This window comes from Brassica oleracea, chromosome C3, assembly GCF_000695525.1.
Source record: "Brassica oleracea var. oleracea cultivar TO1000 chromosome C3, BOL, whole genome shotgun sequence".
Taxonomy (NCBI): domain Eukaryota; kingdom Viridiplantae; phylum Streptophyta; class Magnoliopsida; order Brassicales; family Brassicaceae; genus Brassica; species Brassica oleracea.
In genome coordinates this window covers 55,340,890-55,363,035 of record NC_027750.1, presented here as the reverse complement: position 1 = coordinate 55,363,035, position 22,146 = coordinate 55,340,890, and the positions used below count along the sequence as shown (strand labels likewise).

Here is a 22,146-nt window from a genome sequence, read left to right as displayed (position 1 = left end):
TTAGAAGGAATAATATTTTGAAAACATGCATTTTGCAAATACTTAATAATCAATCACAGTCTATAGAAATCAATACAATTTGATAGAAATTTAGAAAATATTTGTTAAATGTACTAAACTTTTAAAAATCTGTCAACTTCTAAAATCACTAAACTCTTTCCAAATTCTGGTTCCAATAACCCCCCTAAATGTAGATGGGGCACATAATCTTTTTCAATATGTATAATTATTTGTTTAGGAGAGCATTACATAAGCTATTAGAAATTACTAATGAAAAACAAAAAATGAGATGGGGGGTACGCGCAAGTGAAAATGAGCTTTCTTTTTATTTTTTTTCCAAACAAATAAAGTATTTTTTATTCACAAATGAAACTATATATACATACATAGTAAAATAATCTGATGGAGTCTTTGTTCAATAAATGAAAGATTATTAACATATGTAGAAATGGTCACTTCAGTCAATAAATGAAAGATTATTAACATAAGTGTTATGAAAGTGGATACATTTGAAAATTTCTAGTTTGATGAAAATTGAATCAAAAATTAATACTCTATAAAAAGAGATTTGATTCCAAAGTAACCTTAGTAAAGAATTTTGTTTTCTATATCTCTATCAACAGAGATCTTAAATCATATAGATTTTGCTTTGGAAGATCCAGATTTCTTAACCCCTGATCTAGAATAAATTCATCAGGTATACTTCCGCTTATGTATATTCATTCAGAAACTAATTTAAATAATGAATTATAAATTAAATATTAAATTAAACGATTGGTATCAGAGCACCATATTTAGTTTATGTTTGGATCTACGATTGTGTTAATGAGAATTTGCATTTATTTGATGTTTAATGAAACCATTTTAGGATTTATTTTGTGTGAAGATTAGATTGTGGAATCTGATTTCCTAGTTTATAATGGAAAAAAATATTATACAATTTGTGGCAATTTTCATTTGTATTACATATGATCCTTGCATGTTTAGATCTAAGTTTTTGATTTTTATCTTGAAAAATATGTTTAGATCTAATGGTAAATATGAATATTTACATGTTTAGATCTATATATTTGGTTTCTATAAAGATAAAAAATTCAGATCCAAATAAAGTTTATGGATTTTTGAAATATTGTGTTTAATATTTTGGTTTTCTGAAATTTTTGTTGAAAATTTTCAATTTTTTTTGGTAGAACCATTTTTCAAATCTGTTTTCAGTTTTGATGGGTATAAATCTTTTGCTTAAGAATTTCATGAAAATCCTAGGTTGAAAACTTATTTGGGTGGTCCTATTTTGTTCTTTGACTCAAATCATTTAAATTTATTATGGGTCTATTAAGTTATTTTGGTCCATATTCTCAAAAAAAATTTTTTGACCAATTTAAGACAAAGCCTTAAGTCAATTTCAATTCATTTCTTAATCAGATTAAAAGTACCCGCTGGTATTCGAAGCCACATTGTGTGGTGTAAGAGTTTTATGGTAAAAGCTGGTATTCTCTATGATGTATTTATGTTTTGAGTATTTTGCATTAAAATTTTCTAGACTTATAGTTATATGTTTATGCAAATAATAATAAAAATTAGTTATATATTTAAAAATTTATTGAAGATGTCATTTGCAAAGCTTAAATTCTTTATGGTATATATAAGTATCAAAGATATTCCTAAAACTAAATCTAATAATATATTCATAAAAATTATTGTATATATATATATCAAAGATAGATCCAATGTAAAAAGAATTTTCATTTGCATAGCTCAAATCCATTTTTTCTTTTCTTCAGAGATTTCCATGGAGATAGAGCAGAGAAAGATCATGAAGAGAGAAGAAGTTGATACCGAAGAGAACGATAATCAACTGCCACTACAAGAAGAAGAACAAGAAACAGAGGAAGAAATGTCTGGGAGGACGATCGAACCGTGGACGAAGCAGATAACGGTGAGAGGAGTTTTAGTGAGCATAGTGATCGGAGTTGTGTTCAGTGTGATAGCTCAGAAGCTAAATCTTACGACAGGGATTGTTCCCAACCTCAACAGCTCTGCAGCTTTACTGGCTTTTGTCTTCGTCCAGACATGGACTAAGATTCTCAAGAAATCAGGATTTGTCTCGAAACCATTCACAAGACAAGAGAACACAATGATTCAGACATCTGCTGTTGCTTGTTACGGCATCGCCGTCGGAGGTTAAGAACATAACTTTCTTCTCTCTCCTTTTTTGCTGTTTCTTTTTGTTTCCTTGTGAAACAAGCAAAGATTTAATGAATGAATTGTAAAACAGTTCCAAACCTCTTAAAAATATAACTTTTATGATAAACTTTTGAGTTTGGTAAGTCACAACAAAAGGGTTGATATTGCTTTTACTTTGGGGAGTGTATATAATATATAATCAACTTGTAGAATTTTCGATTTAAAGTGTTTTTGAGCAACTAATTTAAAAATTTTTTATTGTGTTTTTTTTTCAGGTGGGTTTGCTTCATATCTTCTGGGGTTAAACCATAAGACATATGTGTTATCTGGTCCAAACATGGAAGGTAACTCTGAGAAGAGTGTGAAAGAACCAGGCCTTGGTTGGATGACTGCTTATCTCTTTGCAGTGTGTTTCATCGGTCTTTTCGTCTTAATCCCTCTCCGTAAGGTTATGATTATTGACCTTAAGCTAACATATCCGAGTGGTCTAGCTACTGCTGTACTCATCAACGGCTTCCACACACAAGGAGATGCACAAGCCAAGTAAGTTAGTTAACCTTTTTTGTTTTGCTAAAACACAGTAAGTTAGTTAACCTACTTTGCAAAAAAACGATTACTTTAAGTTTCCTAATCTTTAAAATGAAATTGATTTGCAGGAAACAAGTGCGTGGCTTCATGAAATACTTCTCATTTAGTTTCTTGTGGGGATTTTTCCAGTGGTTTTTCTCTGGCATAGAAGGTTGTGGGTTTGCTCAGTTCCCAACCTTAGGTTTGAAAGCTTGGAAACAAACGTAAGCATCAATAATATATACTGAAAAAGACATTTTCTCATATGGATTCTGTCGAGATTAATGGTTAAGTAAACTTAAAAAAATCTTCCTCTTTTCAGGTTCTTCTTCGATTTTAGCATGACATTTGTAGGAGCAGGAATGATATGTTCACATATGGTTAACCTTTCTTTGCTTTTAGGAGCTATTCTCTCTTACGGCTTAATGTGGCCTCTTCTTGATAAACTAAAAGGCTCTTGGTTCCCTGATAATCTCGACGAGCACAACATGAAGAGCATATACGGTTACAAAGTCTTCTTATCCGTAGCTCTAATCCTCGGCGATGGTCTCTACACTTTCGTTAAGATCCTCTATGTCACCATTGTCAGTATCAACGCAAGAGTGAAGAACAAACCTAATGATCTTGATTCCGTGGGAGACAAGAAACAACATAAGTTTCGCAAGGAAGATGAGAACTTCCTAAGAGATAAAATCCCCATGTGGATAGGAATCTCTGGATATCTTATCTTCGCCGCGGTCTCAACCATCGTGGTCCCTCTGATATTCCCACAGCTCAAATGGTACTACGTTATCGTAGCTTACATTTTCGCACCGTGTCTTGCTTTCTGTAACGCCTACGGAGCTGGACTTACGGACATTAACATGGCTTATAACTACGGTAAGATCGGTCTGTTTGTTCTCGCGGCGGTGACGGGAAGAGAGAACGGAGTTGTGGCCGGACTAGCCGGATGTGGTTTGATCAAATCGGTAGTTTCGGTTTCTTGTATCTTGATGCAAGATTTCAAGACGGCTCATTACACGATGACGTCACCTAAGGCTATGTTCGCTAGCCAGATGATCGGGACGGTCGTTGGATGCATCGTGACGCCGTTAAGTTTCTTCTTGTTCTACAGAGCGTTCGACGTCGGAAACCCTAACGGCGAGTTTAAGGCTCCTTACGCTTTGATATACAGGAACATGGCGATACTTGGGGTGCAAGGCTTCTCTGCTCTGCCTCTTCATTGTCTCCAAATGTGTTATGGGTTTTTTGGGTTTGCGGTTTTGGTCAACGTGGTGAGGGATCTTACTCCGGAGAAGGTGGGGAGGTTCATGCCGCTTCCGACGGCCATGGCGGTTCCGTTTCTGGTCGGAGCGTATTTTGCGATTGATATGTGTGTTGGGACTTTGGTTGTGTTTATTTGGGAGAAGAGGAATAGGAGGAAAGCAGAGGTTATGGTTCCGGCGGTCGCGTCGGGGCTGATCTGCGGGGAAGGGCTTTGGACTTTACCTGCGGCTGTACTTGCACTGGCTGGTGTAAAACCTCCGATATGTATGAAGTTTTTAGCTTCTTAGGATCGGTCAAAAGAGGAAAAAAAAAAAAAAGACTTGTGAAGTTATTAACTGAGTTGTGAAGTTAGAAGAAGCAAATGATATTATAATCATTCTGTTCTTTGAATAATAAGAAGACTTGCCAACAAAAACATCTTGTTTTTTTTTCTTTCTTTTTCTTGTTTCGTAGGAATCAGTGGCGGATCTAGAAAGTTTTATAATGTTGGCTCTACATCCGCCACTGGTAGGAATTAGAGTAAAATCTACTTGCATGAAATTGTGATCTAATCAAAGTAATAATTTTCACTCTGTTAGCATCTCAGGGTGAGAAAATTATCTGGAATATGAATTTTGATATGTTATCACTAATTCGATTATTAATATAAACAATGTTTGGATTTGAATCGAGATGTTGAAACTTATGAATTTAAATACATTTTTTTTTTTGATGAATATACGGAACTGAGATGATATATTGCAAAATGATTAGGTATTTTAGTTTCAGACAAATCTAGTTATAATAGGATTTAATAAATCTAGAAGCTTAAAATTTTGATGCATCATTAGAAAAGCTAAAAACTTCCTTTCCTAAAAAACGATTTAGATTTAATTTTCTTTGTCTCTTCAATTTAGTAAAGGACATGAGAAACTGATGGAAATTTTTTGATCTCAAATTAAAAATATTTAACTTGGTTTGATTCAGAAAATAGTGGAGATATTTTTAGGTTAAAATGCTAAAACCTAGCATGGTCTACTTCTTGATTTTTGATGGGGTTTGAGTTTGACTCATCCAAGGTAACAAAAAAACTCCAAGGTCTTTTAGTTTAGGCTTTAAAAAGGCTTATATTAGGCCCATTTAAGATAACCCCATCTTATCCCACTAGGGCTTTGCAAGACATTTCCACATATAAAACCTCATTTCCTCCTCGTCACAGATCTCGAACCCTTACTTCCTTCCTCCCGCCGTAAACTCTCAGGAACACCACCCTCCTTCCACCATGGGTCGTGTCATCAGAGCTCAACGTAAGGGAGCGGGTTCCGTCTTCAAGTCCCACACTCACCACCGCAAGGGCCCCGCCAAATTCAGGAGCCTCGATTTCGGCGAGAGAAACGGTTACCTCAAGGGCGTCGTCACAGAGATCATCCACGATCCAGGACGCGGAGCTCCGTTGGCTCGCGTCGCGTTCCGTCATCCTTTCCGTTACAAGAAGCAGAAGGAGCTCTTCGTCGCCGCCGAGGGTATGTACACGGGGCAGTTTCTGTACTGCGGTAAGAAAGCAACTCTCGTCGTCGGAAATGTGCTTCCTCTCAGATCTATCCCTGAAGGAGCTGTTGTCTGCAACGTCGAGCACCATGTCGGTGATCGTGGGGTGTTCGCTAGAGCTTCTGGTGATTACGCTATCGTCATCGCTCACAATCCCGACAACGACACAACTAGGTTTGGTTTTGTTGTATTGAAATGTTATGTCTTTTGTTGTTTTAATGAATTGTTGCTTTGATAAACGGTTTAGTGTTTTAGTGTGTTTTATTGGTTTATTGGTTTAGTTTGTTTTAATGTTTTAGTATGGTTTAGTGGTTTATTTTTTTTAGTGTTTTGTTTTAGTGTGTTTTATAGTTTTAGTGTGTTGTTAGTGCTTTAATGGAATAGTTTCGTTCTTACAATAACAATTTGATTTGAACATTGATTTTGACAGGGTTAAGTTGCCATCTGGTTCGAAGAAGATTGTACCAAGTGGTTGCAGGGCTATGATTGGTCAGGTTGCTGGTGGTGGAAGGACGGAGAAGCCGATGCTCAAGGCGGGTAACGCGTACCACAAGTACCGTGTGAAGAGAAACTGCTGGCCTAAGGTTCGTGGTGTGGCTATGAACCCGGTTGAGCATCCTCACGGAGGAGGTAACCATCAACATATTGGTCACGCTAGTACTGTTCGTCGTGATGCGCCTCCTGGGCAAAAGGTTGGTCTTATTGCTGCAAGGAGGACTGGTCGTCTTAGAGGTCAAGCTGCTGCTCTTGCTTCCAAGCAAGAATAAGGAGAATAAGCTGCATGATGAAATTCTTCACTTTTTTGGATTGTGTTTAAGACCTTGTTTTGAAATGTATGGATACTCGGCTGCGACCTTTCTCTATTAATTAGAATCTATGTTTTTTTTTTTTTTTGCGTCAAGCCTTGACACTTAGTTTTCCTACATTTTCAGTTCGTTTGATCCTTTTGTTGTTATCCGAAATTTGCCTATCTTCCGATTAGAAACAACCAGGCACGTTTATAACTCCAAGAGTTCTTAATGAATAATCTCTTTAAGATGATATATAACCAGAGCCGGTCCTGAAATTTATGAGTCCTATTCAAAAAATATTTATTAGTTATCTAATATTTTATAAATTTATAATTTTTGTAGTATACCATTTATTTATATCCAAGTTATAATATAAAATGCATCTAATATATTTTTATCATTTTTATAAACTAAAAAAAGTTATTCACTTTTTATTTTAGAGTTGGTATTTATATTTATTATATCTTAAATACAACTTAACTAAGCAAACACTAACAATATTATTAATATCATTTTGTTCGTTAGTGTGAATAGACGGTGAGTATTTAATTAAAAAGCTTAATTGCAATCTCAAAATGTGAGTAGATGCTGCCCGTTTTTTTTATGAAGGGTTATAGAGATTATAGACATTAAGCTTCTTTGTACATTAGTGTGCATTAGTATCTGCGAACACATTTATCTCTCGCTCTTCTTTTTTCTTTCTCCTCTGCACTCTTTTTCACATATATTATGTATACATGATTTTTTTGTGTTCCAAAAAAAAAGAAATACACATGAACTTTTTTTTAAAGTGGGGTCCTTAGACCTCTAAGGTGGGGGCCCATTCAAAAGTTTCACAACAATGGCCACAGGCCAGGCTCTGTAGATAACGATGCTTACCCTTTCTCCAGACCGCAAACATAGCTCTTGTAAATGTTCTGCCTCGGAGTCTTGTTCATCTCCCTGTTGAGGGCGGAACAAACCACCCCGTAAGACCGTCTCCCAATGGGCCAAGGTGGAATATACTTCTAAAGATTCCATAGCCCTCATGTTTTTACTAAGGGTAGCCAATAACTTCCAAACCAAGCGTTTATCTCTGCGGCACCATTTCTGTCATGGAGTATGTCAAACGTCAAGTGGATAAGTTCTTTTTAATTTATTTAGGACATGAATCATACCTTCGTGGAGCCATTTCTGAAACCACATCCTCTTAAAGTTGTGGCCTGTGGAAATGATGCCAGGATCATACATGCCTTTAAGAGAAAGATCATTTAAATTACTCCGAAGTGTAGCATCGTGTTCTTCAGAACACCCGGCTTCTGCAGCACCAGCACACATATAATCAATCAGTGACAGAATGATGCTCTGTGAAAGAGTTCTCTTTGTGAGCTCTTCATATGATTTCCGAATGAGACAGAGAAGATACTTCAAAACCTGTCTCTTGTTCCCTTCCCACTCTTCTAATTTAGTGAAAAGCGAGTTTAGGATGCTTCTCTCTGTCACAATGGCTTCAGGTGTTGAAAGCCGGAGCTTTAATGCTGCACAATGGAAATCTCTGATCTCATCAGACGACACAGAATAAGATGTGCTCCATAGAACCAGTTCCCTAACTGCTTTCACAGCTGCTTCTCGGATGATTTTAGAGTCGGCACAGTTGAACTAAGAAAGATCTTGGACTATTCCTTCTTCTGTTGTGGAGGATTCTTCTTCTACTTCATCAAGAACTCTTAAGCAATTCAGATGCACGCACCTTCCCTTCCTGGGTTCTAGAAGAGATGAGTAAATATCAACGCCTTCTCTCACGACACGATAGCAATACTCTATCTTCCCTGCACATGGCAATTGCATTCTCTAACTCCTCGGGAACATTTGCTTCCAGTAATTCAGATTCTGAAGCTAAACAACCAACAAAGAGAACCACAAAAAATGATAGCTTCTTAAAAAGGTAAGTTAAAAACAGCCTACCAAAACTTATAGTTTTATCTTCTTCTTCTTCTTGGAAATGGGGAAACTGAGTCCAAAAAGACCAGAATTCTTTGGACATGGTGTTGTTATAGGTTCCTGTTGCGTAACTGGAGTAACAACCAGTGAAGTAGTTGCTCCTCCTGGAGTGGAGGATTCTTCTTCTTCTACTTCTGCAAGAGCTCTAAGCAATTCAGATGCACCCACTTTCGCTTCCTCGGTTCCGTTGTTGGATATCAAGAGAAGAGATGAGTAGATATTAAGGCCTTCTCTCACCACAAGATAGCAATACTCTATCTTCTCCACACAGAGCTGGAGGAGGATGGAGATTGCATTCTCTACCTCCTCAGGAACATTTGAGTCGAGTAATTCCGCTATTGAAGTTAAACAACCCGGGGTTTCAGTTATACAAACCCGACCTTTCTCCGTGTTGCAGAGATAATTCAGAATGATGATCGAGTGTTTGCTGAAGACTTTTTGTTGCAAGAAAGATGTTAGCTTCTGGACGAAATCGAGAGAGACCATTTCCACACAAATCTCATTGCTTGCAGAGAGGTTCTTGAGTGTGATCATTGCTTGTTCTTGAAGATTTTCTGCTCCAGACTCAGCTATCTTCAAAAGGGAAGAGAGAGAGCTTGTTGAAGTTATCTTTGAGAGACTCTGTGGATGATTAGAGAGAACCTCAAGTACGTTTAGAGCTTCTTCAGCTACTAACTCTGACCCAAGAAAGACACACAACATTTCAAACAAGTCTTCTTTCAAGCTCTCTATAGCCTTCCTGTTTCCACTGAGGAAAGTCAATAACAAATCCAAACCACACTTTACTACGTCTCCCTCAGTGCCATTTCTCTCATGAGCGTTCTTCAAGAATGTGATAAGCGGCTCAAGAAACTTACTAGGTGACACAGACCGAACAGCCCTAGAATCTTTCTCAAAAAGACTTCTTACATCTTGAACAACCTTGATTTGAGCATCCCATGGAAGCTTACTGAGCTCACATAAAGGCTCTATCTCCACCTCACTGTGATGAGTAGAATCTGTGACTTCAGTTCCTGACTCAGAATCTATCGTCTGCATTGGCATGAAGTAGCCACCCGTGGACATCCTAGAGTAAGATGGTGAATCGGTGGAGAAGCTAGAGCTGAAGTCTCTACTAGTGAAGCAGCTGAGGTCTGGTATATTGTACAGAGAACTTGTAAAACTAGCAATGGAGAAGTCAAGATTGTGTGAAGCGTTCATAGCTGGATCTTGAACATCAAGACCGTGCTTCTTGCACCATTTTGATATCTGATCCTTCATCGCTACGTTGGACTGCAATGTGAAATCATCTAGTACTCTTTTTGATACAGGACACGTGTCATTACCTAAATCAAACCATCTCTGAATCGACATCCTCTCAAAGGTGTGGCCTGAGGAGATGATGACAGGATCATACATGACAGTAAGAGAGAGAGGACACTTAAACTGTTCATCATTGTTGTGTTCCTCATTGTTGTGTTCCTCAGAACACCCGGCTTCTGCAACACTAGCAGACACAGAATCATTCACAGAGGGGTGCTGTCTGAGAGAGCTCTCTTTGTGATCACTCCAAATGATTTTCTCATGCTTCTTCAGGAGGTAGAGGAGATACTTCAGAATCTGTCTCTTGTTCTCTTTACACTCGCCTGATTTAGCAAAAAGCGACTTCAGGGATCTTCTCTCAATCACAATGGTTTCAGGTGTTGAAAGCTGGAGCTTTAGGGCTGCAAAGTGGAAATCTCTGATCTCATCAGAAGACACAGAAGAAGATGTGCTTCGTTTTATCAGTTCCCTAATATCTTTCCCAGCGTCTTCTTCAGATGATTCTAGAGACAACTCTGTTGACTTAAGATCCGGGAGAACCTCAAGTATCTGCAAGCAACAATTGATTCAGCATTTTCCACAAAACAAAACAAAAAAGTCACAAACATAGCTTGGTTACAAACCTGGATAGCCAAAGCAGTAGGAACCATGGTTCTGATGTCAGCTAAGCTTTGTTCTAATAACTTTTTGGATCTAGAACCTCTTGAGAGTATAGCATCTCCTGTTACTGCCTGAAGATTGATGCAAAACATATTAATCACATTAGGCCACATACAGTGATAAAAAGTACATAAAATGTGAGAGGAAGTTGAGTTTTTGACAAACCATGTAGAGTTTACTGGATTCACTGCAGTATTGAAGAAGTAGCTTAGCTTTCTCCAAAGCTTTGTTGAGAGTCTGTATCGCTGTGGAAGATCCGGGTCTAGCAGCTCCAGCTTCTATTTCAGGAAATATTTTCATGACTCTATCAACTAATTTCTTCAAGGCTAAGCACATGGAAGAGTGCATCTGAAGCAGAACAACACCAAACATGTTATTACAATTAAAAACATTAAGCAAAACTCCACCAGAAAAATACCATCATAAGACCCAGAGGGTTTGCAGATATAGAACAAACCTTGAAGGAGTGAGGCAAGTTCTCTATCATGTTAGCTTTATTATCCCTGACAAGGAGAAATATCATAGAGTAACAATGATTGGATTTCAATATGGAATATTCTTAAAAACTAATCTAAGATCAAGCATAAACAATGGGACCAGAACATACCACTTCCGAGAATCCACTCCGGCTATATCAGCTAAATTGGTCAAGGCTTGCGCCTGTCTCCGTCTATTGATCATCTCCATACCTATTTTCTGCAGTAAGCCTTCTCGTACTAAAACACCGTATGGAGATATATGTATGAGAGACTTATCGGTTAAGATCTTGATCCCAGAACTAATTTCCAAGCCATTGCTAAGTGGTGCCAACAAATCAGCTTCCTCATCATTGAACAGACACGCAATGTAAAGAAATAAAGTTCTTTCATTCTCGTCTAAGCCATCATATACGTTTCGAGCATCATTATCAGAAAGCTCCTGCAGGTAATCAGACGATGAAAATGATGGAGTCATGTTAGGGCTTGTATCTCGATCTGCAGCAGTTATCACATATACTCCACATTTCGTCACTGTAAAACTCTCATCTAATAGCTTCTTCTGCTTGTTCACAGTAAAGAACTCAAATACGACAAGATCAGCTAATATGCCGGTATCATTTTCTTCACAGGCACTAGGATGAATATCGAGATCACAGAAGACGAACGTGTGATCCTTTGAAACACCTTCTTCTTTCTCTGGAGGCCAACAATGGAAGTCTTTTTCTCGCTTATGAGAGACATAATTCTTATCTTTCCATCTGCAAACACAAGTAACGTTAAAACCACCACTAGCCTCGCAGTAATCCTTCGAAAATGTAACTTGTACTAATACGGCAATTCCAAGCGTATCTCTCCAAGAAGAACCCATTTGTATAATCACAGAAGATCCTGATTGCATATCAAATGTTAGATTTTCCCCTGCAGGTGAAGGCCCAATGAAGCTGAAAGCTAGAGATTTGTCGAGTTTCTGTTTTTGATGATACTCCCTTGCGAGGCGCTCAACATTAGTCAAAGCATTCTTTACAAAAATGTTGACCACTTTTTCCGAAAGACCAAAACAATTACTGAATGTGTAGTACCTAGGAAGCTGCTCGAAACCGATAGGAATTGATATAAGAGACACACAACCATGTGCATTCAAGATTTCAAGACTCAAGGGAAGCTGTGGAAATTCTTTTATGGCCGTCCCAGCAAGATATAATTCTTCCAGGTTTCGTGGGAAACCCTGAATATCGTTGAGATTTGAGCATCCAGACAGATCAAGAACTTGAAGTAATTCTAAATCAGCCATGTCAGGCAGACTTGTCAAATGAACACAATCTTTCATATTCAGGCCAACAAGTTTACCAAGATGTTGATTAGCTGACACGGGTTTGATCAGGCTTGTTAGTTGCTCATGGTTTAAAATATCTGAAACCCCCGGGAATTCTGTTAGAAGATTGCGAGGAGAGGGTCACAGCGGATACTGGGAGTTCTCTAATACCAGTCCCCTGTAGATGTAGTTCCTTAATATTTGGTGAAACCTCTGGGAAGCTTCCGCAACTCTGCAATTGTGTACACCCTCGGAGATCTAATAGATCGAGATCTTGAGCTTTACAAAGATCGTTAATATCAGTTAGCTGCTGGGAATGACAAAGCCTGACCACCTTCAGCATCTTGAGATTCTAAACAAAAATTTATAATGTGAAATGGAATTAATTGGAAAAAAAAATATACATAAGACGGTAGATAGGTGTTTATTTACCTACCTTGGTTCCTCCCCAAAGTTTCTGAAGCTGACTGTAAGACAAATTTAGTTCAACAAGGTGGCATGGGTCAAAGTTTTGTGGCAAGGATTTCAAAGGATATTTCTCCCAGTGGAGGAGTCTTAGCTCATAAGGCAGAGAATCAAGTCCTCTGGGAAGGAGGACTCTACTATCTTTTTCATAACTGGAACAATAAATCTTCAGGAATCTAAGGCTTAGCATATGCTTAAAAGCACCAGACTTCACATCAAAGCTTAAGTTCGATGCGTCTAGAAATATGCCTTCTATGTCTACAGTGCCCTGCAATATAAGATAGGGAGATACATCAAGAAGTTGAATTCATCTACAAAAGTTGATTTGACGTTTGCTTTGAGTTTGTCATCTTCAAGTAGAAATTTGATGGTCCCATAGTCTGCGACGCCGCTCGATCTGTACTACTTCTCCGTTGATTATTTCTCTGCCGAAGTCTTGGATTATTCTATGCATTTTCACTCTGTTTTCTGAAATAGTAACCAGACACTTCTCCACAAGAACATCAAAATCCCAATATCTGGTAGAAATCCACACCCCTCAAGCAGTTGCATGACATGGTCAACATTTTCTCCCTTGAAAAAACAAGCAATGTCCAGAAAAATGTTCTTCTCGCTGTCATTAAGTGCTTCATAGCTTCTCTTGAATAAGTCTTGAATCTTATATGGCGTACGTAGCTTGAGTTTGAGGAATGTGGTCCTCATTTCTGACAGTTTCTTTCCCTTGAGCTCTTTTCCGTAATAGCTGAGAGCTAATGGATTTCCACTAGCATAGTCAATCACTTCCATTGATAGTTTCATGAATTTTTTCTCCCTTAAATTTTCTCCAATAGCATGGTGAGAGAATAGCTGCAGAGCCTCATTCTCATTTAAGCTCTGAACCTCATACACGTGATTGATTTGACAATGGCGGAAAACTTGTTTATCTCTGGAGGTTATGATAATTAGGCTTCCCGGACCAAACCAATGAAACCCACCGAGAAAAGACTCGGCAACTAAAGGATTTTGCACATCATCAAGAACAACAAGAGTTCTCTTCTTGCTTAATATATCCCCGGGGAAGCTAGGTCTTGTAATGCTACTGCATACGCGAGGCAATTCCATCAAAATGTTCCCAAAATGTTCCTCCAACAAACAGTGAAGTCCCTTCTCATTGAAAGCTTTGTCAAAGTGTTTGATGAAAAAAAAAGCTTCATAGCCTCCAGAGATCTGATCAAAAACTGCTTTAGCAAGTGTTGTCTTGCCTATGCCGGGCATACCCCAGATTCCTAAGCGACGGATACCCCATGGTTGTTTGCAAAGCAAGTGTTCTATCTCTAGGATCCTTAAGCTGATTCCTATTTGTTCCGCGGGAAGGAGTTTTTCATAGACATCTTTTAACAATATCTTCCACGAGTTCGCACTCACTGCATCCCTCTCTGTTTACATTAATTAAAAAAAAAAATATAACAACTCTGTTTAGTCCACAAAATACCAGAGTTATGCAATTTTTGTTTGAGGTGTTAGATTTGATAGGTGGAAAGCATTTTGAAGAAGAAAGCTTTAAGTTCTTGTAAAAATGCAAGTGACAGTATCTAATAAACAGTTACCTAAACTGGTAGCCTGTGAATTCTCTCAGCTCTTGCACCTCCACATTAGATGGACTGATGTCATAGAACACTGGAACCACCAGCTGGCCGCTTTTCCTCCTGCACTGAAGAACCCTCACGAGCTTATCCAGGCATGAGGGGGAGGACAAGTAGTTCTTCGATAAAACCACCACAGAAGCGCTAGCTCCCCTCCATCACATTGCTATTTGCAGATGCATAAATGCCCTTTCTGTGGAAATCCATGGAGAGGTGGCTAGCGAAGGAGTACTGTAATGTATTTGCGCAATAAATGTAGACCGCGGGTAGTCCTCCACTAGATGATCCTTGGGAAGCTCTTTCACTTGTATATATTTTTTTTCCTAAAGAAGGACCCAAAAACAAAGTAAGTGTTTGTTTGATGGTTAGGAATCAAATGAATTTCAAAAGATAGGATCCTACGTACATGCCTTTAAATTTTCGTTTGTGATGATATGCTCTTGCCTCTGTTTCCCAAGTTCCGAGTTAAACCGTGAAATAAACGCTTCCAGCCTCTGCTCTGATTCACAGTTGTCCATGTTCCCTTCATATGAGTCTAGACTCGGTTCCATCTCAACTGAGCCTAGACTCGGTTCCATTTCAAGTAAGTCTAGACTCGGTTCGCAGTAGCTTTCGTATACATGGTGTTTCCAATTGGGAGGTGAAGAAGAAGCAGTTACAGATCTGATTTTTTTGTAAACCATAAACAACAACGTAGCCAAAATCGTGAGGAAACTGATTGCAGCTACCCAGCTACAAATTAGAGAAGGTGAAGAATCCATAGGAATTAGGGGAGGATGAATATCACAGAGCTTTGTGTGCCAGAGAGATTATCAAAGAGTTGACTCCATTGCCAGAGAAAATACTTTTATTTTTCGTCGGAATATTTGCCACACCTTATTATATTACTCACTCCGTTTCTAATTGTAAATAGTTTTGGTTAAAAACACGAATATTTAGAAAATTGTTATTTAAAACAATATATCATTTTTATGACAAAAAAGAAATAATATATCATTTAACCAATTAATTCAACCAATTATTAAAAATTTAACATTATTTCATTGGTCACACAATATCCAATAAATAAAAAAAGGTGCACTGAAATATTTTAAACTATTTATATTGTGAAACAAACTCTTTTTACTAAAATTATTTACATTTAGAAAGAGAGGAAGTATTTATTTATTTTTGTACAAAAGATACGACAACAATTACGAGATAATGTTTGATTGGATGGATGGATAAATAAGAGATTAAATAAGTCCAAAATATAAATACATAAACATTAATAATTGATTATATTAGATATTTTAATTAAAAAAATATTTTGATAATTGATAAAAATTAAATATATATATATATATATAAATTAAAATTAGAAAAATTTATATATTTGGTTTGATTTAAAAGATTTAGATTAATTTAAATTGATTTTAACATTTTAATTGATTTAGAATTGTTTAAAAAATCAAATTTTTAAAAGTTATTTTGGATATAATTAATTTGTCACCTAAACACTGATTAAATCGATTTTTAAAACATTTGAATAGAAATAAATATGGATCTGATGACCATTTTTTTGTCACCAACGGAAAAAATGGATTTATAATGTGGCTTGCTAAAATTTATTTTGAATTTTAATTGAGTAAATATATTTGTTAAAATTTTGGTAAAACTTAAAAACTATGTTTTTTTATAAAAATTGTCAAAAATATCATATTCATAGTAATTGACAAATTAATTAATTAGTAAATTTTTCATTAAAAGTGAAGAAAAAAGGTATCAAAATAAAATGTCCACACTCCACTCCAGTGGCTCCTGATCCGAGTTGTTGAGCAGTGACTGATCTTCTTCTCTCTTCCACACCTGCCTCTGCAAAAAAAAAAAAAAAAAAACTAAAAGTTTAAATATTCATGTTTGCAATTGTTGAGCTCTATTTTCCCAGCAACAATCTTCTTCTCTCTTCCACACCTGCCTCTGCAAAAAAAAAAAAAAACACTAAAAGTCTAAATATTCATGCTTGCAATTGTTGAGCTCTAATTTCCCAGCAACAGTCGTCAAAGGGAAACATTATATACATCTCTGAACTAATCCATCCATCCATCGATCATGGTGACGGTGGTCTCCTCTTTTTCCTCCGTCCAATCACCGCCGCAGAATCAAGTCTTCTTAAACTTTCGAGGGAAACAGTTGCGATACGGCTTCGTCAGCCATCTGGAGAAGGCGTTGAGAAGAGATGGGATCAACGTCTTCATCGACAAAAACGAAACCAAAGGCAAAGATCTCAGCAATCGAGGATCGCGCTCGCCATCTTCTCGAGCATGTATACGGAATCAAAGTGGTGCTTGAACGAGCTGGAGAAGATCAAGGAGTGCGTTGACTTGTGGTCATCCCCATCTTCTACAAGGTGGACACAGACGATGTGAAAAATCTGAATGGAGTGTTCGGTGACAAAGTTTTGGGAATTGGCTAAGACTTGCAAAGGTGAAAAGTTAGAAAAGTGGAGAGAAGCTTTACAGAATATTCCACAAAAACTAGGATTCACGTTAGGCGAAACGAAATCTTGAAATTGATTCTTATAACTTTTTTACTTGCAGCGATGAAGGCGACTACATCAATCAAATTGTAGGGGAAGTCATAAAGGTGTTATCTTCTGATCTGGAAAGACATATCCTACGCTGTGTTTTTCTTCATGATGTCCGTAAATTGTGGAAAGACTGCAAGATGAATCGGGACATTTTCATGAGAGATTTGTTGAAGGATGATGACGTGAAACAACAAGTCTCTGACCTGTCACCTGAATCTTTGAAGGCTCTCCTGCTCAGTAAGAAGTCTCTTGTTGTTCTTGATAACGTGAGTGACAAGAGTCAGATAGAGACTCTTCTCGGCTAATGCCACTGGATTAAGAGAGGTAGCAGGATCTTTATCACGACTAGCGATAAGTCAGTGATCGAAGGGGTGGTTGATGACACATATGAAGTCCTGAGACTATCTGGCAGAGACAGCTTTCAGTACTTCAGCTTTTTTGCGTTTAGTGGTAAGCTCTGTCCTCCGGAGGATAATTTTTTGAATCTCTCTAGATTGTTTGTGGACTATGCCAAAGGCAATCCATTAGCTCTCAAGATATTGGGTGTTGAGCTTAGTGAGAAAGACGAGACTCACTGGGAAGAGACACTTCGAAGTGTCTTGCAGATAAGCTACAATGGACTCGGTCAGCTTCATAAAGATGTGTTTCTTGACGTAGCTTGTTTCTTTAGATCAGGGGATGAGAATTACGTGAGGTGTTTGGTGGAGTCATGTGACACTGATCTTCTTGATGCTGCGAGTGAGATAAAGGATCTTGCCAGTAAATTTTTGATAAACATTTCTGGCGGACGAGTGGAGATGCATGATTTACTGTATACATTTGGCAAGTAACTTGGTTCGAAAGGGTCACGGAGGCTGTGGAACCATAAAGGCGTTGTTGGTGCGCTGAAGAAAAGAACTGTAAGATAAAACCTTTGATATAGAGTGTAGCAAGATTCGATATTCTCCGACTTTTCAAGAAACTTCTACTTGCTAACCTATTTGTCTTGAACTACCTAAGCAGGGAGCAGGCAGTGTGAGGGGCATTTTTCTTGACATGTCTGAACTGAAGGAGAAGCTTCCTTTGGACAGATGTACTTTCACTGAGATGCGTAATCTCAGGTACCTCAAATTCTATAGTTCTCGTTGTCATAGAGAATGCGAAGCTGACTGCAAACTAAACTTCCCTGAGGGACTTGATTTTCCGTTGGATGAAGTAAGATATCTCTTTTGGCTGAAATTCCCTTTGAAGAAACTTCCGAAAGACTTCAACCCCAGGAATCTTACCGACCTTAACCTGTCTTTCAGCGAGATTGAAGAGGTTTGGGAAGGTGTTAAGGTGTGTATCTCTGTTCAAGTTCACATTATGGGTTTTATTAGCTTACTAGCTTGTTTTTTTATGACTGTTGATTACAGGATACACCGAAGTTAAAGTGGGTTGATCTTAGCCACTCAAGCAAGTTATGCAATCTGACAGGGTTGCTAAATGCTGAAAACCTCCAGAGATTGAATCTCGAAGGGTGCATGAGTTTGGAGGAGTTGCCTCGTGAGATGAAACGTATGAAAAGTCTTGTTTTCCTCAACATGAGAGGATGCACGAGTCTCCGGGTTCTTCCGCATATGAATCTGATCTCTATGAAAACTCTCATCCTCACCAACTGCTCAAGCCTTCAGACATTCCAGATGGTTTCGACTAATCTAGAAAATTTACACTTAGATGGAACTGCCATTGGTCAACTTCCTACAAACATGTGGAAGCTCCAGAGACTGATTGTATTGAACTTGAAAGACTGCAAAATGTTGGTGGCCGTTCCAGAATGCCTGGGAAAGCTGAAAGCTCTGCAAGAACTGGTGCTTTCTGGTTGTTCAGAGCTCAAGACTTTTCCAATTCGCATTGAAAACATGAAATCCTTGCAGATTTTATTGCTTGATGGGACATCAATTACAGACACGCCCAAGATGTTGCAGTTGAATAGCTCAAAAGTGGAAGACTTGCCTGAACTAAGACGTGGTATGGACGGCATATCCTCATTGCAGCGTCTATGCTTAAGCATGAATGATATGATCACCAACTTGCGAATCTACATCAGTGTACTATGTCATCTGAAACTGCTTGACCTGAAATTCTGCAAGAATCTCACTTCAATTCCACTGCTTCCACCAAATCTAGAAATCTTAGATGCACATGGCTGTGGCAAACTGAAGACACTGGCAATGCCGATGGCCATTCTTAAGCATATGGAGAAGGTTCACTCTAAGTTCATTTTCACCAACTGCAAGAGTCTTGAACAAGCTGCAAAGAATAGCATCACAACGTATGCTCAAAAGAAAAGCCAGCTAGATGCGCTTAGATGTTATAAAGAGGTCTCATTCCTCACTTTTATTTATATAATTGAATCTCTTTAACAGTTAATGATTTGTTTTGGTTTCTGTTTTACTTTTTTCAGGGACATGCTTCAGAAGCTTTATTCATTACTTCCTTTCCAGGGAGTGAAGTACCTTCATGGTTTGACCATCGCATGATTGGATCAACATTAAAGCTGAAGTTTCCACCACATTGGTGTGACAACAGACTTTCAACAATAGTTCTATGCGCTGTTGTTGCATTCCAAAATGAGATCAACAGTTTCTCAATAGAATGCACTTGTGAGTTCAAAAACGAACTTGGAACATGTACACGTTTCAGCAGCATTCTTGGTGGAGGTTGGATTGAACCACGCAAGATTGATTCAGACCATGTGTTTATCGGTTACACCAGTTGCTCCCACATAACAAAACATGTAGAAGGTTCGCAAGGACATCAGAAATGTGTTCCTACCGAGGCGTCAATAAAATTCAAAGTGATAGATGGATCTGGTGAGATTATGAATTGTGGTTTAAGTTTGGTGTACGAGGAATCAAACCATGTCGTTATTGAAGGAGACAGTGATGGAACTTCTTCAGGAAGAGCTTTATCAGTTGTAGAGAGTACAATGAGCTCTGCTACTCGGCTTCTGTCCGTTGTTGTGAGGTATTTGTGGCTAGGTGTTGTGTTCTTTTCGGTTTTTGGGTTTGCTAGATTTTATTTTCACTAGATAAGTTGTATTTTTGGGGTCACCACACAATGTCTAGTTTCTGTTTTGTATATGTGACATAAAAAATATTTTTGAAATTACTAAATTTTAATTTACAACCTATTTTAATTCACAACTATTTTAATTTTTACTAATATTATAAGGTAATTATTTAAATTAATAATAATTAATTTAAATTCATAAAATACAGATTCGTAAAGTTATATTTAAAAACATAAGTAATTATAAATTTATTTGATAAGACTAAAACAATCAAAATTTGATAAGATTTATTTGATAAAACTAAAACGTGTATATAAGTTAATGTTTACATACAATTATACAAACAAGAAAGTTTCTTTTGTCTATTAGTTAAAGATGTTTTTACTTGTTCTTTAGGGCTCGAGTTTGAACCCCAGAAATAACTTTTAAAAAAATTACAGAATTTATTTGAAATGACATTGTTTTGTAAAATTAACGCTTGACTAACTACTTCAACCTCAGTATATATATATATATTTAAGTACGATTTCGAATATTCATATAGTATTTTTAGATTTTTTTATTTAATTCAGTATTATTTCGGAAAGGAAAAGATAAGACGCATATAGCTCATGTTGACATCGATTTTTTTTTTTCCGAGAAGATAGTAAAAGCTAAAATGTCAGTGGTGGATTCGACAACAGCAATCACTATGGTGTTTACAAGTAATATGAACCCGGTGGGTCTTGAATCTTTATATTATTATCTGATGAATAAGTGAATTATAAAAGAAGAGTAATATTAGCAATGTATGTTGATTTCAATTGATTTTTTTTTTTGGTACCAATGTAAATTTTCATTTTAATGACCAGATAGACTACTACGGAATGAGGACAGATGTATTTGGTTTATCTTGGTTATCGGAGATTTTTGTTTTACTGTAACGACGTCGTTGGCGTAATGAGACAACAGAATGAGGACATACGTATTTGGTTTATATTGGTTAACGTGTTACGATTACTGTTTAGAGTAGTTCTGTTTCTTCGCAGTCGCTAATCCAAAAATAGATCATGTTTATTGGAGGGTTCTTATGATGAGATTTTTAGCGTAATATAATAACCCTCTATTGATTTTAACTAAAAAAAATAAGAATCATCTCTTAAGACTCTTATTTAAGAACCATCTCTTAAGATTTTTATTTAAGAACCAGTTCTTAGATTTTTTAGTTAAATTTTAAGAAACGAGTTATTATATTCCGCTAAAAAACTCATTCTAAGAATTCTCAAACCCCACTCTAAGAATTCTCAAATCCAACCAACACCACAACGAAGTCTTCGTGTGAAGGAATTATGAAAATTGGAAATAGCGTAAACCAAAAGAGAAGTCATCCCTAAAAGAAAAAATTGTTTCGCAGGGTACGTTAGATCATACCCTTTTGGTGCCCCACGTTACCTACTATTTTTATTGTATGTTCTTTATTTCCATTTATCAACGTGTCTTATGTTGTTGACACAAATAAATTATATTATGTTACTTTAATTTAAATCCCGCATGTGTTTACAATGAACTCCTACATACCCAGAGGCAGTTATCTATCTATATTATAATGCACAATGACGTAAATTAGTATAAGTGTAGATTGTTGGACCGTCTTTCGCGTGAAGCAATTTCTATAGTTTGGTCACTCTATGCTAGCTAGATAGGTAAAATTCGAATGAAGTTTAATAATTGAAGAGCCTAGATACATCTACCCTCAAGTCGACTTCATCTCTTTTTTGCAGCTTTTTATTGTAGATTAAAGGGAAATAAAAAGTTGGTAGGTTCCGTATGGGAGATGCATGTGCATGAGATTAGTTAAACTAAATGCTTTGGATTAATACTTAGTTAAGAGTGGATAAAACCTATAGTATAAAAAGGAGAGAAAGAAGAGAGTATCGATGCATATCCACGAGAAGCAAATATAGGTCGATATTCGATATATTGAGAAGTTAGAATGAAGAGTGTAAGGGAGAGATCATCATCAAGATTAGTGTTCTTCTTGTTTAGTACTGCTTCTATTGTGTTGTTTCTTAGCTCAAACTATGTTAATGGGTTAAGAGACCTAAAGGAGAGAGATGGAAGTGAGATTAGATCTATGAGTTCTACTGCGTCTTCGAGTGTTTTGGAAAAGAACTTTTATACGAATGTTTCGACCCGTAGATTTGAACATGCATTGGTTCGTGAGAATGGTAATGTAGACAAGAGTGGAAACTGCAAACCACGAGGTGGACGCGGCAGCGGAGGAGGTGGTGTTGGAGGTGAAGGCGGAAAAGAAAATCCCCACAAAAAGAAAAAAAGAAGTGGTGGTGGTGGCGGTGGAGGAGGAGGAGGAGGAGAACGTGGAGGTGGTGGTGGAGGAGGTGGAGGTGG

General features: G+C 37.3%; 2 protein-coding genes and 2 pseudogenes across 4 annotated transcripts; 3 read left to right on the top strand and 1 right to left on the bottom strand.

Moving 5' to 3' along the window:
• Positions 1 to 1,424: 1,424 nt before the first annotated feature.
• On the top strand, positions 1,425 to 4,510 carry LOC106329295 (metal-nicotianamine transporter YSL1-like). 3 transcript variants are annotated; one of them, XM_013767930.1, is made up of 5 exons: positions 1,425 to 1,477; positions 1,782 to 2,180; positions 2,460 to 2,727; positions 2,841 to 2,975; positions 3,074 to 4,510. In XM_013767930.1, the coding sequence occupies exons 2-5, from the start codon at positions 1,790 to 1,792 to the stop codon at positions 4,302 to 4,304; spliced, it is 2,025 nt and encodes a 674-aa protein (XP_013623384.1). In that variant the 5' UTR covers positions 1,425 to 1,477; positions 1,782 to 1,789; the 3' UTR covers positions 4,305 to 4,510. The 3 variants fall into 3 exon arrangements, with proteins under 3 accessions (XP_013623384.1, XP_013623385.1, XP_013623383.1); XM_013767931.1 differs by lacking the exon at positions 1,425 to 1,477 and adding an exon at positions 1,563 to 1,636; XM_013767929.1 differs by lacking the exon at positions 1,425 to 1,477 and having other exon boundaries at positions 1,661 to 2,180; positions 3,074 to 4,508.
• A 696-nt stretch (positions 4,511 to 5,206) lies between these two features.
• LOC106331295 (60S ribosomal protein L8-3) lies at positions 5,207 to 6,434 on the top strand. Its single transcript, XM_013769616.1, has 2 exons — positions 5,207 to 5,718; positions 5,975 to 6,434. Exons 1-2 carry the CDS (start codon positions 5,279 to 5,281, stop codon positions 6,309 to 6,311), a joined length of 777 nt encoding a protein of 258 aa, XP_013625070.1. The 5' UTR covers positions 5,207 to 5,278; the 3' UTR covers positions 6,312 to 6,434.
• Positions 6,435 to 7,371: 937 nt separating this feature from the next.
• On the bottom strand, positions 7,372 to 14,992 carry LOC106331297 (annotated as a pseudogene).
• Positions 14,993 to 16,093: 1,101 nt separating this feature from the next.
• LOC106331298 lies at positions 16,094 to 19,874 on the top strand (annotated as a pseudogene).
• Positions 19,875 to 22,146: the final 2,272 nt, after the last annotated feature.

What these genes read in the sequence shown, in the direction of transcription:
- LOC106331295 (XM_013769616.1), top strand. Translation starts at nt 5,279, where the DNA reads ATGGGTCGTGTCATCAGAGCTCAACGTAAGGGAGCGGGTTCCGTCTTC. An exon ending in CCCGACAACGACACAACTAG is followed by an intron (nt 5,719 to 5,974) that starts GTTTGGTTTTGT and finishes TGATTTTGACAG; the next exon opens with GGTTAAGTTGCCATCTGGTT.
- LOC106329295 (XM_013767930.1), top strand. Translation starts at nt 1,790, where the DNA reads ATGGAGATAGAGCAGAGAAAGATCATGAAGAGAGAAGAAGTTGATACC. An exon ending in TTACGGCATCGCCGTCGGAG is followed by an intron (nt 2,181 to 2,459) that starts GTTAAGAACATA and finishes TTTTTTTTTCAG; the next exon opens with GTGGGTTTGCTTCATATCTT. An exon ending in CAAGGAGATGCACAAGCCAA is followed by an intron (nt 2,728 to 2,840) that starts GTAAGTTAGTTA and finishes ATTGATTTGCAG; the next exon opens with GAAACAAGTGCGTGGCTTCA.